Source organism: Lycium barbarum, chromosome 12, assembly GCF_019175385.1.
Source record: "Lycium barbarum isolate Lr01 chromosome 12, ASM1917538v2, whole genome shotgun sequence".
In the NCBI taxonomy this organism is placed as follows: Eukaryota; Viridiplantae; Streptophyta; class Magnoliopsida; order Solanales; family Solanaceae; genus Lycium; species Lycium barbarum.
Genome location: NC_083348.1, coordinates 96,395,545 through 96,413,878, shown reverse-complemented (window position 1 = coordinate 96,413,878; position 18,334 = coordinate 96,395,545). Strand labels below are relative to the sequence as shown.

Genomic DNA, 18,334 nt, shown 5'->3' with positions numbered 1-18,334 from the left:
TGCCTCCCTAAGCAGCGTCTATGTTTCCGAGGAAGAATATGAAGAAAACTGCATATACCAAAACAAAAAATAGCTATTCTAAAACTCGTTTTAGTCAATTCATGTTACGACCACGCCAGCAATTTCGTTGAAAACTTTTTTTTCAATATAGGGAAAGAGTTTTTATTCTCAATGGCACAACAGTGAAGTTTACACAGTTCACTTTATGTATAGTATATGCCTGCTTATAAATATGCCATTAATGATTTAATAAATATATCAAACAATACGTTATATGAATTGAGATGAGATATACATGAATTCCAGTTTACAAACAAATCTAAGAAGGATTAATTGACATCTGGATTGATCTTGTAAAACTTATTATATTCCTCGACGTCTTCATAATACATGCCCCATTGGCATCTAATATCCACTCCCACAACCCGGGAAGGGCTTCTCCGGCAACGGCTGAGTGGTAACCTTTGACTTTTCCGGCTCTTCTCTGACACCTTTGTATTTTTCATCGTTGACTATGGTGCTCTTGTTATTCCCCGCCGCCATCAGACTTTTATATGTAGTAATGGAAATTTAAAACGACAGAATCGGACTAGAGTGACATATGAGGTTAGTCGAAAAGTCATATCTGTTATAGGCATGATCAGAAGAGGTGTGTTGGATATTTTCCGGTGGCCGATGGACAAGAGTGGTTCTCAAAGGTGTCGTTTTGGATAATTTTTTCTTCACCAACTAAATTTAATACCAAAATTATCCCTGGGTGAGTTAATTGTCTCTTAATTTTTGAGGCATCTGTTAGATGAAGGATCAAAATCACTCACATAATATAATTGAAGGTCAATAGTGATAAGTTGGATAGCACAAGGACTAAAATCCGAATATAGCATTAACACAAGGACTAAAAGTGTTATTTGCCCAATTGTAATTGTATTTGTTTTCCCTGTCCAAAATAGTAACATTCTTTTAAGATGAGCGGAGCAAATTAGAAAGAAAAAGGGAGAAAATACGTGTGGTAGTTGGGGCTGGGCATAATATGGTTCAAACAGAAAAAACCGACCGAACAGAAGTTAATTTCGGTTTCGGTTTTTCGATTTATTCGGTCCATTCGGTTTAAATTTATAAGATTTCAACAATTCGGTTCGATTTTCGGTTTATGAAAAATTTAATTCGGTTAAACCGAAAAACCGAATTTTAACAAGCCTTTTTTTGTCTTGAAACATATATTATACATATATATTGGGCTTCTGCCCATAAATAATAAACTAAAAGGCCCAAATCCCAATCCCAATATAAAAATATCCAAGTCCAACCCAATTATCGATACCGTATCCAACTATCCATCTAATATCATCTACCCAAGCAAAAAAAAAAAAAATTACTTCTATAATATGTGACTCTGGTCTGTGTGCTATTATAGTAGAGAAAATACGACAAATTTCTTGAAAATGTATAAAGCTTATACTGAGAGGAGAAACAAAGAGACCAAAACAGTTGATTGTCTAGCTGAAGTGTTGATTGCTTCTCACTATCCGGATGTCTTATTAATCCTCCATTTTGTTTCATCTATTATGAATGTTGAAACCATAAAGTCTGGATCCAATTGATTGTAGATGGCTTTTGTATACCAGTGCTAAAGATTGGACAAAGAGAAGATAATAGAATGATTGTCGTTTGGTTTCTGTTAAAATTGATGCTTAACTATGTCATCTATATCTAAATCGAAAAAACCGACCGAAAAAATCGAACCGAACTCGTAAAAATCGAATCGAACCGAAGTTATTTCAGTTCGATTTCGATTCTTATTTTTTACAAAATGAAAACCGAAAAATCGAACTGAACCGACCGAACGCCCAGCCCCACTGGTAGTGAAGAAGCAAATGGCCAAGTGGCGTGGAAAAAGGATTTTTTAAGCATGCATAAAAGAGAATCAAGTGTCTCTGTCTAAATGTTTGCCACGCAAAAAACTAAGTTGTCATGCTTTTTTGGTAGAGTCATATTTTTATGTTTTAAAAGAGAGTCAAGTGTCTGTCTAAGTGTTTGCCACGCAAAAATTTAACTCCCTTTTATTTGTAAGTTAACGTGGCGACTGCTGAATCTGTTAGATTGTTCCAACTGTTACTCTCCGCATTTCATGCCAAAAATATAAGTAATACATAAATAATCTTTTTTCACCGAACATTATCGTCAGAAAACAAATCACTTTTTTATTCTTAATAGGTGAGCTTTTATGGATTTTAATCAAATCTGTTGCGTTTTGCACCTCAAACGTATGTTCTCTTTTGTGATATGCACCACCTATATTTTTTTATGATTCGCACCCTAATCACGTCTAGTGTCTATTGTGATTCATCTATCTTTGGAAATCCACTTACCTTAACGGGAATTCTCTGTATGTCGTTCCCTTTTTATTTTACTTCGACTGAATTGAAGTGCTAAAACACCGTACCATATAAATTCATGATATCAACCACAAGTTGTTGTCACTTGTAATTGGTATGGTGCTAACTTTTCTGTGGTCAAAAAGTAATTAACAATACACTTTTTTGTTTATCTTTTACTACTTCTTTGCTTTTATGAATCTAAAGTGCATATTAAACTAATACTTCCTCCGTCCCATATTAATTGTCTTATTTTAATTTTTGAGAATCAACTTGACTAAGCTTTAAAGTTAAATTTGATTAGATCAATTTAATATGTTAAAATTATAATTTAGATATGCAAAAATTACATGAAATATACTACAAATTGTAGTTTTTCTTAAATTAATATGGTGAAAAAATATATTTTATTGATCAAAGTTTATATAGTTTGATTTTTTTTTTAAAAAAATGGGCAAATAATATGTCACGAACAGAGTATGCTTTGGGTCACTTAGCAGATTTAATCGTGCTTGTGCTGTTTTGCCCGAATAAAATATTGTGAAAATATTCTTTCGACGTGGTGGATGAATGTGGCATGCGACATGCAATGGTAGCAATTGAAAGCAGCCCACTGATTAAGAGTGGGGTAGTCAAATTAAAGCAACCTCATGAGCTCATGGTCCGTTGAAATTGCAATTAACTAGCTTAGTTCTGTAAGCATGTATAGTTAGTGGTGGAGTCAGAATTTTCACTAATGGGGTTCAGAATATAAAAAAATAAACACACAAAGAAGTCAAAGGGGGCTCAACGTTTACTATGTATACATAAAAAATATTTTTAATATTTTTAACCATGTATAAACAGTGTAATTTTTATATATGGTTAAAATTACACTGTTTATACATGGTTAAAAATATTAAAAATATTTTTTCCTCTCTCCGCCCCTGCGTATAGTGGTCAGGTCCGGGGGTGACTCGACCATAAGGCCAATAAAGCAATCGCTTGAGACCCCAACTTTTTTGGGCCCTATTTTTTTCCTTAAAGATGTATTTTATATATATAACCGTCGTCTCGGCCAAACGAAGCTTTCCAATAAAATCTTATTTAAGATCAATAATGTCTCAAGAGAGATTGAGTGGTTTAACTATATTATTAATTGAAAAGGAATGACTAGAAAAAATCGATAACAGTAATTAATGACTTTGTATATAAAAATATATATGACGATTTTTTCTTTAAAAATAAAATTTAGGATCTATTTCTGAAGTTTGGCTTTAGGCCCCAATATTATTGAGACAACTCTGTCATGTGAAAAGAATTGGCAAAATCACCAGATTTAAGGTGAGCCCTACACTACTTCACCCCTCAATATCCTTTAGAGGAATTTTTAATTGGAATAATGGTTTCCAATAAACTTTAACAGAATCAAGCATTCAAAATCGAACAAGGTTGGTAAAAATAAGAGGACACGACCTCTGTTTCCTCTCTTCGAGTTAGATGAGTTTTTGAGTAGCGATTTACTAGTAGTAGTCTAGAAGCCTTCGCTTTTTTGTATTCTAGCAAGCAAAGGATATATAGTAGTTCTGGAGTAAATACTTACCATCATGGTGTGTTTACCCCAATATAGTTAACCATAGAAGACAAATCAAGATCTATTAGGAGTCTTATTTTAAATTTAATTTTTTTAAAAAGGAGGTAGGTTATTGTTGAGTTGTGTGCTATATGTACGTGCTAAGAGTGTGTATGAGCATATGGTCAATATCAACTGGTGATTGTTATAACCCATTTTAATCTGGATCAAAATGGTTTACAACATTCCAATAATTCCGAAGTTAATTAAAATTAAGGAGCCGTCACCTAATTATTTATGATGAATTAGGACACCTAAAGTTAATTAAAGTTATTATATAAAATTAACTCCATTTATAGTCTACTAAACTTATGAGATTCTAGGTAAGGGTTCAATTAATCTAAAGGGAAGGTATTAAGCACCCTTTAAGATCCATTAAAAATAGTTAACCGACCGGACTTAGAGTTAATTAGAAAGGCTTGGATGTGAAAAAATATGTGAATATTTATAAGTCATGATAAAAATAGCCTGAAGATATGTTTATAAATATATAATATAGTATAGAGTATAAAGTTGGCATGATATATAATGTTTACGAAAGTAGAAAGTTTTCCCTCAATGCTTTGGGTCACGATCCAATGTCATTTAGCTCAGCTTCTAGTTCAATGTTTGAACACTTCCAAGCTTGCTAACATTTTCCTTTTTTTTTTTTTAAGCAAAATGAGCTTTACCACCTGACTTCCAAAAATGTCGCGACAATTGTAAGTTAAGAACTGTTGATACGAAAGGTAGGAAACATCAGTTTAGTGACTCTAAACTAAATAAAGGTTAAAGTCCTAAGTAGGTCTCTGTTTTTTTATGCAATCAATCTCACAACCAAAATAAACAATAGTAGCTTAGTCGAGCAACAACAAGCAATAAGTCATATAAGAAGACAAGATGGAGATAAGTAAACAGATGGAATCCGACTTCCGCGAAAGGATGAAATCTTCTCAATATCGTTGTCTAACAAAACGAGAACGAGAGGAAATGACGTTGGCTTCGTGACGGCGTCGTTGAGTCTCAAAAGGGAAACTCTTCGGCTCCGATATTCATGTAAAAAAAAAAAGGAAATGTAAAAGGATTAGAAAGAAAATCTGATTAAAATGATTATGGAAGATATAAGAAGAAAGTTAAAGCTAATGAATTCACAAATCATGAACTTATCTAAAAAAAAAAAAAAACAGTACTTACATGTCATGTTAATAAAACACAGACACTAAATATTTATCACCTGAAAGAGGTTTTTTCTTTCTTTTAAATGATGCTCTTATATTAAAGTTAAACATTTACATTCTGTATAACATCATAAAGGATGTGATGTAAACAAAAAAAAAAAGATGAAGAATGGATTAGAAAAGAATCCTACTTTTAACCAAACATGACAACCAGCAAAGGATGAAACAGAAAATCAACGAGACTAAAAGATTTACGCCAAAAACAGAGGTTCATTTTACATTATATTAAACTACCTCAAAAGAATTAAGCTCCAGATTTCTAATCAAAGCACTAATATGCTAATATTGTATCTTAACATAATATCATTACACCAGATAACGAGAACATCTACATGTCGTCAAGGGAGAACATCATATTTCGACACAACCATTTAGCGGGACACTATATGGCCAAAATGTATCACCCTAAAGCTAGGATTTTCTTTTTTTAGCACAATACCTACACTTGAATTTCAGTCAAGGACAGGGTTGCTATTATAATCAAATATTATTAATCTTTATAGGTTCAAAAACAGTAACTAACCACGTGATTTAATCACAAACAGATCTGAAGATAATAGGACCTTAAAACATGATTTTTCCAAGTAGATACAAATTTTAATCGATAGAAGAAAAAGGTCAAAATAAGATCAGAGTTTACCTCTTGTTGGTGCAGTGAACGGGAGCTGTCGAGGTCTCAGATTTACCCTCTTTCTACGAACAACACAAGAAAATCTCTGCTATGGCTCGAAGCCAACAGAGACGGAGTAATAACTTGAAGAAAGCTAATGTTTATAGTAAGAATAGCGTTTTTCTTTGTTCAACCGTGAGTCATGAGGTTCAAGCTGTTCTAGGATGTTCCAGGTCTCCCTTCGGCCGAATGCTTAAGGTCGTATTTATACGTGAAGTTGAAACCCTAGGGTTCCTTTTGAGTAGAGATTCATAGGCGGGAACTTGCAAACGTTCAATTTTGAAAGATGGTCGTTGTGATAAGTCAAAATCATGTCGGAAATGAGCAAAAAAAGGGGCTGATATGGATGAAGAGAGAAAAGGACCCATGATTCATCTCTTGTCTAAAACAAATCTCTGTGATGAAATTTTGACTTGGAAGCAAAGATATTTGTTGAAGAAAACAAAATCGCTTTGAAACTTTCACAAAATGATGGAGCAAGGTTCTGTGATGGTGAAGAAAAGTACAAAACCGACCAAAAATGGAAGGGAAAAGGAGATAGCGGTCGATGGGGAAAGAAATTAGGTTTTGCAAATGTTTAGGGATATTTTGGGATGGATGGGCTGAAATATTTAGGCCATGTTTTGGGCTAGAGTTGGCTGAAATTTGGTCTTTTTCCATCTTCAAATTAGTTTCTTTTGAGCTTCTAAATTAGATCAAAATATATTAGTTTTCAAATAGCATAATATAATAATAACAGAAATAATAATAGTAGCATAGCATACTTATAATAATAATAATTAATAGTAATAGTAATAATAATAATAATAATAATAATAAAAAAAAAACTGGCAGCGAAAATAAAGTATTGGATTTATTATTAATTTAGAATCTTGCGAAAGTGCATCAGAAGAAAGGAGGGTCAAAATTGGGTGTCAACAGTGACAACTGTACAACTAAGTTAGTGGAGTTGGTTATACAATTAGTTAGATCAGTTAGTTATATATTCTAGACTAGGCAGCTTTCTTTTTACTCTATCAACTTGAAATGTAACACAATGAGCTCTCTTCTTCTTCAATAAAAAGTTCTCTTCTTCTTCTCCTCGAATTACTCTTGTATTGCACTGTGTGAGTTCACAATTTATCATGGTATCAGCGCGTAAGTTCTCTGTTAGTAGCGTTTTCCGCTGTAAAATTTAAATCTCACAAACAATTAGGATTATTACGATTCTGCCAAATTAGGGTTGAATCATCGAAGAACAATCGAGTAATTGAGTGCAATTGAAAGCTTCGAGTGAATTTCTTCAGAATCTATTACCAAAATCAAAGTGGTTCGTATACAATTTTTCTGCAAATTTTGATCTGTGAATCGAAGTTTGAAGTGATCAATGGCGGTCACCAATTGAGTTACTGAGAGTACTGAAAAAACTCCCAATGAAACTAATATTTCGTCAACAACAGCACCGACGGTGGATCAATACCATCCACTATTTCTTCAACCATCTGATACTCCAGGTAGTGCCCTAATCTCTGTTAAGCTAACTGCACCTGAAAATTACACTTTATGGAGCAGCACTATGCATATAAGTCTGTTAGGAAAGAGTAAACTAGGGTTTGTGGATGGTAAATATCTTAAGGAGAACTTTGACCCTTCCCTCCACGAACTGTGGGAAAAATGCAATGCAGTAGTCCTTTCATGGATTATGCACTTAGTGATCACAGAATTGTTGAGTGGAATGGTTTATACTTCTAGTGCTCACAAAGTGTGGGTAGATTTGAAGGAAAGGTATGATAAAGTTAACAAGTCTTGTGTACTATTTTTACATAAACAAATTGCAACTCTAACTCAAGGAATTTCATCAGTTTCTACCTATTTTACAAAATGAAAGAGTTGTGGGCTGAGTTTGATGCTTTAATGCCTTGTCCTAGCTGTAAATGTGATGAATCTAGGAAATATATTGAAGACTTTGAGTACTAGAGGTTGTTACAATTTTTGATGGGATTAAACGAATCCTACTCCCAGACGAGCAATCAGTTGTTGAATATGATACCAACACCATCCATAAACAAGGCCTACTCTATGATCATTTTAGAGGAAAGTAGAAGAAGCATGTCTCAGTCCTCATATATCCCAGAAGTAATTGAAAATTCAGTCATATACAGTTCAACTGGTAAAGGAGTAGTCAACAATACAAGTCAATATCCAACTGGAGGAACAATGTTGTTCAGTGGGAAAAGAGTACTCAATTCAGGTCACTACACACCTGGAGCCTCTAGTTCTAGTCAGAATTCAGGTGGATCTGCAAGTTACTTAGGACAAAGTTCAGGTGGTTCTAACACAAGAAATGTTGTGAACTCATACTCAGGTATTAATGGTGGAAATAGTGGTTATATAGGAGGAAGCAACAACTATGGTGGAGGTAGTAGCAACTATGGTGGAGGAAGTATAAACTATGTTGGTCCCAACCATGGTAATTCTCACAACAGATTCAAGAAAAATAATTTTTACTGTGACTTCTGCCACTTCAAGGGACACACTAGAGAAACCTGCTACAAACTAATTGGCTACCCTGCTGATTTCAAGACAAAGAAGAAGTATCATAATAGCCCCTCAGGAAATGCTGCTTTTTATTCACATGATAAAACTGCAAGTGGAGGATCAACAACTAACTTTGCAGGGTCTTCTCACATGCACAATGGTGCCAACACTAATTCACACATGCAGGGCCTGATGTCTGTGATTTCCCAATTTACTCAGGAGTAGTACAATCAAATTTTACAGATGCTAGGCAAACCTGAAAGTAATGCATCTGCTATGGCAGTAGCAGGTATGGCATCATGTGCTTGTGCTGTACTTGCTTCTACTCCTAATGAAGTTAGGTGGATCGTTGACTCTGGGGCTTCAAGCCATATGGTAAACAATCTTAACCTGGTAACAGATTCTAGGTTGCTTGATGAACATAAAAGAGGTAAAGTTCAATTGCCTATTGGGGATGTAGTTTATGTCAGTCATATAGGATCATCTTATATCTGAAAGGAACTGAAAATTAGTAATGTTCTGCACATCCCTGATTTAAAATTTAATCTCTTGTCAGTGGCTAAGCTTACTAAAGAGATGCAATGGGCTGTGCTATTCTATCCTGATTTTTGCATTTTTCAGGATCTCTTAAGTGGACAGGTGAAGGGGGTTGGTAGAGAGAATAATGGTTTATATATCTTCAATCCAGATGATGTCATTGCAATAATTGGAGGAGGAAAGAAATCAGGCCTTAATTCCTCTTCCAAAGCAGCACATACAGTTGATACTGTGAGGGAGAAGTCACAAGAAAATAAATCTTTTGATGCAACTTTTTGGCACAAAAGGCTAGTGTTACACCTCGGAACTTCGGGTTGTCGTGAGGCAATTAGACTAACGAAATTTAGGGTGTAATCGAATACCCTACAAGTGAGAAAGGATGTTTAATCATTCTAATTAAGATTCTAAAGACATTTGAGGCAAAAAGGGACAAGTTCGTCGAAGAGAGTTAAGGTAGAAGCATGTTGGGAGGTTTTCGCATCATTGAGTTAAGCATTTATTAGCTTCACCTTGAGGAAGAGATATAGAGCCCCTTGGATGGTTAATGAAGTTTTATATAAGTTCCAAGAAGGTTTCACAAGGATTGGAGGTCAAACGAATCAAAGAAGAGCACGATTTCGTGAAACCGGGCAAAATAGGGCAGTGTGCGCCTGCACACTGAGTGTGCTGAGCCGCACACTGTGCGACAACTCTCCAATCACTACCTATAACCTCCCCTAAGTGGTGGAGAGAGTGTGCGGCCGCACACTCAGTGTGCAAGGTCGCATACTCTCTGCCAACTTGGTCGGGAGGCGAAAATGCCACTTTTTTAAATCCCAACCGACCCCAAGTTCATTTCTAACTCCTCCCACTTATTTCCCCACATTCTCTAGACCCTTCCAAGGAGTTCTTGAAGGTTCCATACCACTCCACACCCTTCCATAACCATCTAAAGAGTGAATCAAGTGTAGAGAAAATCACTAGAACTTGTGGAAGTCAAGGTTTCCTTTGGGGTTGATGTTGGGGTTTTCTTTCAAGTGGAGTATCGTAATCCAAAGACCATTCCAATAAAAGGTGATTTTTACACTTATTTCATGTCATTAAAGGAATTAAGGGGTTGAAAGACATAGATTGGAGAAGAATGTAAAATATGAGCTCAAACATGAAGGAAATGATATTTTGAGTAGTAAATTAAATTGAATCATGATTCTTAGTATGAGATGAGTATAATATCATTATGAATGATGTTAGCAATGTTAAGGAAGTATTATATGACGAATGAAAATGGTGTTGTATTGTACTCATAGTTATGGATGAGTTGAAAATGAATTTGAGAAGAGAACAATATTTAACTTGAAAAATCTATTGATTATGATATTATGAATGTCGCTATTGATGTTTGGGAGTTGTTATATTATATGGAGAAAGTTATCGAAACAAAGGAAATGCTGCCCAATTTTCGTTAGCTCTTAGTTATGATAGTTAAGACCTAAAGTATGCTTCCGGTTATCTAACCTTAGTACAAATTCTCTTGAATGTAGAATAGTGAACTGTGAGGGAAGCGTTTAGTCGACAAGGTTAAGAGGCGTAAAGGTATGTAAGGCCAGCCCCTTCTTTTCCAAGGCATGATTCCTATAACATGATTTCCTTTATCTTCCCATGACTTTCTTACATTCCAAAGAAAATTATAAGTCTATGATTATTAAGAGCTTCTCATAAGATAAAGATATGAGATGTGTTATGAACATGACAATGATAGTGATGATTCTATGTCTAGAGATTCTAAAACTTATGAAAGGATGCTATTATGAAATCCATGATCTTGATGTATGATTTCCTTGATTGTTATTCATTTTTGGTAGTCTCACCTCATAATGCTAGTTCCTTCAAGGTGAGACATGATGATCATGATTATTCCATAAAATAATCGAAGGTTACCGACCTTACGTCACTCCGATAGAGTACAACTTTTATTTGAGCTCTTATGCATGCTTCATGATAAGTACATATATATGAGTACCCCGCGCCTAGTTGGCCGGGCATGACACCACTCTGGTGGGCGGCTTATGGATAATGATAACACCGTGCGTATTTGGCCGGGCATGACACCACTAGTGGGCGGCTTGAGATGTTTACCCTAGACGCGAGAGGCCCCGACGCGGGCTAATGATGATCACACCGTACCTATATGGACGGGAAGTTTATATATATATATATATATATATATATATATATATATATATATACATGATATGATGTTGTTTGTTATGGAAGTGAGCATGCATGATTCCGCCTCAAAAGACAAGCAGTTACAGTTATCTTTTCTTCTTATGCTTTCCATGTTTCCTTATTATGTTATCATATATGCCTGACATACTCATTATATTGTTTGTACTGACGTCCTTTTCTTTATGGACGTTGTGTTCATGCCTATAGGTATACAGGGAGATGGCGCAGACGCTTAGGAGCTTACTCAACAGTTGTACAGGAGCACTCCATTACTCCGGAGTTGCCACATCTTGGTATATTCTTTTGTGTAGAAAATGGGGCATGGCGGGATCCTGTCTCGTCCTTATGATTTCAGTCTTTAGTTAGAGGCTCGTAGATACTTATGTGTGGGTTGTAGATGTTATAAGACTTCTTCATTGTAGATGTTGCACAGCATTTTGTAGCCTTATGGACCTATTCTTACATATGGTTTGGGAGATGTTTGGAGATTGTTTCATGATAAGTTGTGTTGAAAATGTTGTATGCCCCGGTTGAGTATGATAGTCAGCATGACAAGTGGTGCTCGGTAGTCGGCTCCGGGTACCCGTCATGGCCTCTAGTCGGGTCGTGACAGCTAGGTCATGTGCCCATAAATACCTTAAGGAAAATTAGTAGTTTACATTCTATTAGTTGTACTGGTAGTTCTGATGTATTAAAGAATTGCACTGTATGTCCTTTAGCAAGACAGACAAGGCTGCCATTTCCTCTAAGCAACTCTAAGGCTAGTACTTATTTTCATACTATTCATGGTGATGTATGGGGTCCATGTAGAGTACCCACTCATGATGGGAAGAGATATTTTCTCACCTTAGTTGATAATCATTCAAGATATACATGGGTGTTTCAATTGCCTACTAAGTCTGAAGTGATTGTGGTACTTAGATCCTTTTTTGCTATGATTCATAATATGCCTTCTACTTCTGTGAAGTATTTTAGATCAGACAATGGCTGTGAATTTTTTAACACTCACATGACAGCACTCCTTCAATCCCTAGGCATTGTGCATCAAAGTTCATGCACTTATACTCCTCAGCAGAATAGTATTGCTGAAAGGAGACAGAGATATATTTTGGAAGTAACTAGATCTTAAATATTTCAGGCTAATGTCCCTCTTAGATTTTGGGGTGAGTGTGTCACTACTACTGTGTATGTTATTAACAGATTACCCTCCTCAGTTCTTTCAAGCAAATCACCTTTTGAAATTGTGTTTCATCATCTTCCATCTCTAACTTACTTGAGGGTGTTTGGATGTCTTGGCTATGTCACTAATCTGAAGAAGTCTGATAAATTCTATCCAAGAGCAGTTCCAGCAGTATTTCTTGGTTATTCTCAGACACAAAAGGGATACAAGATGTTTTGTATTCAGTCTAGAGAATTCCTAGTTAGTAGGGATGTCATGTTTATGGAGGATATTTTTCCCTTCAAATATCTTCCTAATCCTCATATCTCCTCCTTATTTCCAGTTTTGGAGTTTTCATTACCTATGTATGCAGATTGCAGACCTGCTCATTCCTCTACTTCACCATCTAGTCCTGATACTCAGACCCCTATTGCTCCTGATGCTTATGGCTTCCATTTGAGGCTGCAGTTGACCCTATAGATAATGAACAAGTTATCTCTATGGATGATGTATTAAATCCTGCTTCTTCTAACATGCCTGCTGATTTGGTGCCTGATCTACCAGCACCATTTGATGCTCATGCTCCTACTAGTGTTCCCTCAAGAAGTCTTCCAGACCCTCCAAGCCCCCCATTTGGATGAAAGACTACATTACAAAGAATGGAGGTAATGTTGAATGTTGCCATCCTCTCTCTGATTATGTGTGTTATTCCTAAGTCTCACCACTATATGGGACAATCTTAGCATCTTATTCTGCTATAGTTGAGCCTAAGATTTACAATGAGGCTGCTAAAGATGTCAAGTGGATCTCTGTCATGAAACAAGAGATTCTAGCTCTGGATGAGAACAACACTTGGAGTATAGTAGATTTACCTCCTGGTAAAGTTCCAATTGGGTGCAAATAGGTATTCAACGTTAAGTATACATCATCAGGTGATGTGGAGAGATACAAGGCCAGGCTAGTGGCCAAGGGCTATAGCTAACATGAGGGGTTAGACTACACTGAAACTTTCTCTCCAGTGGCCAAGATGGTCACTGTGAGGTCTGTTGTGGCTCTTGCTGCAGCTAGAGGATGGTTTGTGTTTCAAATGGATGTCCATAATGCCTTTTTACAAGGTGATCTTATTGAAGAAGTGTATATGGATATCCCTCAAGGGTTCTCCAGTTCTCAACAGACTCAGCATAAGGTGTGCAAGTTGCACAAGTCTCTCTATGAGCTGAAACAAGCCCCTAGACAGTGGAATAAAAAGCTTACTGACGCTTCAATCCACTTAGGCTTCTCTCAAAGTCATTTGGATTATTCTCTATTTACAAAACAGGTGGAATCAGATTTGGTTGTTGTACTTGTATATGTGCATGACCTCTTAGTCATTGGTAGCAACCCTGATTTAATACTGCACACAGAACTGACCTCCAACTTATGTTCAAGATGAAGGACTTAGGGGAACTCAAGTTTTTCTTAGGTATAGAGTTTGCAAAATCTTCTAAGGATATTGTCATGTCCCAAAAGAAGTATGCTTTGGAGTTGGTTGCTGAAATGGGCCTTGGGGGGTGCTAACCCTTCACCTACTCCCTTAGAGGCTAACTTGAAGTTTACATCTGCTCAGTTTGATGCTTTGGTTCCTAAGCAGTCTGCACCTGATGATCCACTCCTTTCAGACCCTAGTCAATATCAGAGGCTGGTGGGGAGGTTATTGTATTTGACTATGACAAGAATTGACATAGCTTATGCAGTCCTAGTTCTAAGCCAAGTCATGCATCAACCTAAGCAGTCCCATATGAATGCTGCTTCGAGAGTGGTAAGATATATCAAACACCAACCATGTCTTGGTCTTCTGATGCCATCCACAAGCTCAGAACTTCTTGAAGCTCATTGTGATTCAGACTGGGGTGGCTGTCTCCAAACTAGAAGGTCAGTGACAAGTTATCTAGTCACTTTTGGTGGTGCTTTGGTCTCTTGGAAATAAAAAAAAAACAGGAAACTGTGGCTAGAAGTTCAGCTGAGGCTGAATTTAGAAGTATGGCATCTGCTATAGCTGAGGTCACTTGGCTTGTTGGTTTGTTCAAAGAGCTTGGGGTTACTTTAACTGTTCCAATATATTTATTGTGTGATAGCAAAACTACCCTTCAGATTGTAGCTAATCCTATCTTCCATGAACGCACTAAATATATTGATATCGATTGTTATTTTGTCCGAGAGAAGATTATTCAAGGTGTCATCAAAACTTTTCACGTGTCTACCAAAGAGCAGGTAGCAGATCTTCTCACCAAGAGTCTTGGCAAACAACCTCATGATCATTTACTATCCAAGCTGCTGGTGAAAAAAAAGTTTCAACCATCAGCTTGAGGAGGGGTGTTGAGCTATGTGCTATGCATGTGCTAAGAGTGTGTATGAGCATGTGGTCAATACCAACTGGTGACAGCTGTACAACTAAGTTAGTGGAGTTGGTTATACAATTAGTTAAATCAGTTAGTTATATATTCTAGACTAGGCAGCTTTTTTTTTACTCTATCAACTTGAAATGTAACACAATGAACTCTCTTCTTCTTCAATAACAAGTTCTCTTCTTCTTCTCCTCGAATTAGTTTTGTATTGCACTATGTGAGTTCACAATTTATCAGTTATACTAATGTAATGTTATAAAGAATAAGGGTCACCATCAGCTTCCTCGTTCTTAGCGTTTCATTTTCCCACACCTTGCTTAATCCCAAACAACATCGTATTAAACTCGCCATCCTTGTTATGTACTCATTTCTTTTTTCAGATTTACAATTGAAAATTAAAGTGCATGAGCAGTACGTAAATCTAATCCACATAAGGGGCCACTGACTCGAGCTAACGGAAGTAATTGATGTAAGACCAAAAAAGACCCTTCAATAACCAACTTTTTTCGAAAAGGTCCCATTAAGTCCTTTTTCCTTATTGTTTGTTTGGCTTTTATTTTCAACGAATTAATGTGAACATTGTTGGGAAATTTGCAGGATTGGCCTTCGCTGAGGGTGGTCTTTAATTTTTGTCCTTGCTCTTCGGGTGTGGCATGCACATTGGCTGCAGAAGCCAAGTTCTTACCCTTTGTGAACTTGAAGTCATAAGGTAAACCATGAAATTTGCAACATTTGTCTCTTGTGTGTCCAGGTTTCTTGCAGTATTCACAAAACAAACCTGACCTATTAGGAGGTCTGCTTCCACTACTTCCAGCTGAGTTCTTGTATGCATTGTAGTTTGAATTATAGTTTCTCCTGAAGTTTGTGCTAGTGCTTGCAGCATTGACATGAAGTGAGGTTGATCCCAAATTCATTCGACTGTGAGGCCTTAATTACTTCTCTTTGCTTTTCCTTTTGGGACAAGATGGAAAAAACTTGAGCCATAGTAGGTAATGGATTCATCATTAATATACTGCCTCTTATCATTGTATACACCTCATTTAATCCCATTAAGAACTGAATGAGCCTCCTGTCCTGTTCAGCCTTGTACATTTTGACTTTTCCACCACAAGTGCATGCACATGTGCATTGAGAATTTGGGTCTAAAGTACTGAGCTCTTCCCAAAGTTTCTTAACTTTTGTGTAGTAGCCAGTAATGTCAAGACTTCCTTGCGTGAGTTTGTTGATTTCACATTGGAGTTGATACAATTTGGCTCCATTATTTGTTCATATATGTCCTCCAACTCATCCCATAATTCCTTTGCATTGTTAACATATTGCAGACTATCTACTAGATCCTTTGACAATGAATATCATCACTCCTTTCCCACTGTGTGTATGTAGCTAAATCTGGACTAGGTTTTTCAATTTCCCATTGATGAATCCTAACTTGTTTTTCACAGGGAGTTCCCTAAGAACACCTCCCTTCCATGATCTATAGCCAGTACTATCAAATACCACTGGCATTATTGAACTACCAGCTATTTCAGATAGGTGCATGTATAATGCACTAGTCACATCAACATTTTCCTGATTTTGACCTTGATTCGTGGTAGTTTGTTGTGGATTTGGTGCCATGTTTAATGATTGATTCGAAATTTACAGTAAGATTGCTTAATTAATTGAGAATGAATTATCGATTATCAAATAGCAAGGTATATCACAATCAAATGAACACAAAACCAGAAAAAACGTTAAATTTCGATTCGAGAACAAAGAGATGAGTAAAGCAAAGAAATTAACCGATAATTTATGAATTGAATGCTGAAAACACGAACCTTACTGCTCTAATACCATGTTAGAACTGTGATTGAGCTTGAACCTCCATTAATTGAGTCAATGAAGCTTTGAGAAGAAGCAAACAGAAATGAGGAAGAGGAGAGAATTCAGTAGAGCAAAATGAAATGTGAGGAGAGTGAATTTGGGGAAATGAAAAGTGATCCATTTCATTATCATGATCCGTATATATACACGTGTATTAACTAAACGAAATATCTTCTCCACTCTAACCGACTAACTAACAAAGATGAAGTAATTACAGGATTGCCACTACTTAATTACAAAAATACCACTAATTGACTAACTAACTAATCCAGCTAATATCTATACAATAATTTTAACCAATCTTAACAAAGTGGCATGGAAAAAGATATTCGTAACCAAAGAGAATCAAGTGTCTCTATCTCAGTGTTTGCCACGCAAAAAACCTAACTCCCTTTATTCGTAAGTTTTCATACTTTTATCGTAGCGTCAAATTTGTTATGTTTAAATTCAATGTAAAATTTTATTTTTGATAATAATATGCTCTTATAATATCGAAAGGGTCATGTCGTTTAAAATTTCAAATTCTAGTGCATACTTTTGTTATATGATATAAGGGTTTTAAACAATAGGAATTTTATATAATTAAATAATTAAATAACATGTGATCTATAATTAGTATGAGTAACTAAATAAATAAAAATTAGAGAAAAGATATGTTTTAACCCCTGAACTTGGCACGAAAACTCAGTTTGGAAACTAAACTTAACTTCTAGTTATTTACCCCCCTTAACAACTTACGTTTCAATTATTTTCCACCCCAAATGCTGACGTGGCAAAAAAAAAACAAAAAAAATAATAATTAAGAGAGTGAAAAACAAAAAAAGTGGACCCGCTCATATATATATATATTATAAATTAAAAAATAAAATAAAGGTTATACAATTAAAAAAAATATTATACAATTAAAAAATAAAATAAAAATAAAAATCATCTTCTTCACAATCCCCCTCCCACTCTACAACCCCACCCACCATCTTCTTCCAACTCCAACCTTGCCGCTTCTTCTTCTTCTTCACAAATCCCTCTTTCTCTCTATATTCTCATCATTCTTTTCTTTTCATTTTCACCATTTTTTGATTTCTTGATTTTAATTTTTATTTTCTTTCAAAAATAAAGTTATGGAAGAAATGAGTTTGCTAATAATAATACTAATAATGGCCAACAATAACAATCAATTTGGACGAATTTAAGTGTAAGTGAGACTAATTTGAAAAGGAGTTGGATGAAATTTGTTGGGGGAGATGATGGTGGTAGTTGTGGATGTGGGTTAAAGATGGTGATGGTGATTTTTTTTTTTCTTTTAAGGCATTTCGTCCAAACTAATGATGGCCAACAATAACAATCAAAACAATCAATTTGGACGAATTTGAGTGTAAGTGGGACTAATTTGAGAAGGAATTTGATGAAATTTGGTGGGGAGATGATGATGGTGGGTGTGGGTTAAAGATGATGGTGATTGATTTTTTTTTTTTTTGAAGGGCAGTTCGTCTAATTTGGACTGATAATAATAATGATTTTTTTTTTTGCGGCGGTGGCTGTGGCGGGGGGCGGGGCTGTGGCGAGGGGGGGGGGGGCAGGGCTGTGGCGGGGGGGGGGGGGCAGGGCTGTGGCGTAGTGGTTGATAAAAGTAGGGTGATGATCAGGAGAAAGAAGAAGAAAGAGAAAGAGAAAAAATAATAAAAGAAAAATAAAAAATGAAGTGTTGGTAATTTTGACATGGCAATGATGTGGCAACGACGTGGCAATGATGTGGCATTGACGTGGCAATGACGTGGCGCGAGTGTAATACATC

The 18,334-nt window shown here is 36.0% G+C and overlaps 1 protein-coding gene across 1 annotated transcript; it reads left to right on the top strand.

Annotated features, from left to right (window-relative positions):
* The first annotated feature begins 7,962 nt into the window (after positions 1-7,962).
* On the top strand, positions 7,963-8,616 carry LOC132624704 (glycine-rich RNA-binding protein 1-like). The gene has a single exon (XM_060339444.1). The coding sequence runs from the start codon at positions 7,963-7,965 to the stop codon at positions 8,614-8,616; it is 654 nt and encodes a 217-aa protein (XP_060195427.1).
* The last annotated feature ends 9,718 nt before the right edge of the window (positions 8,617-18,334 follow it).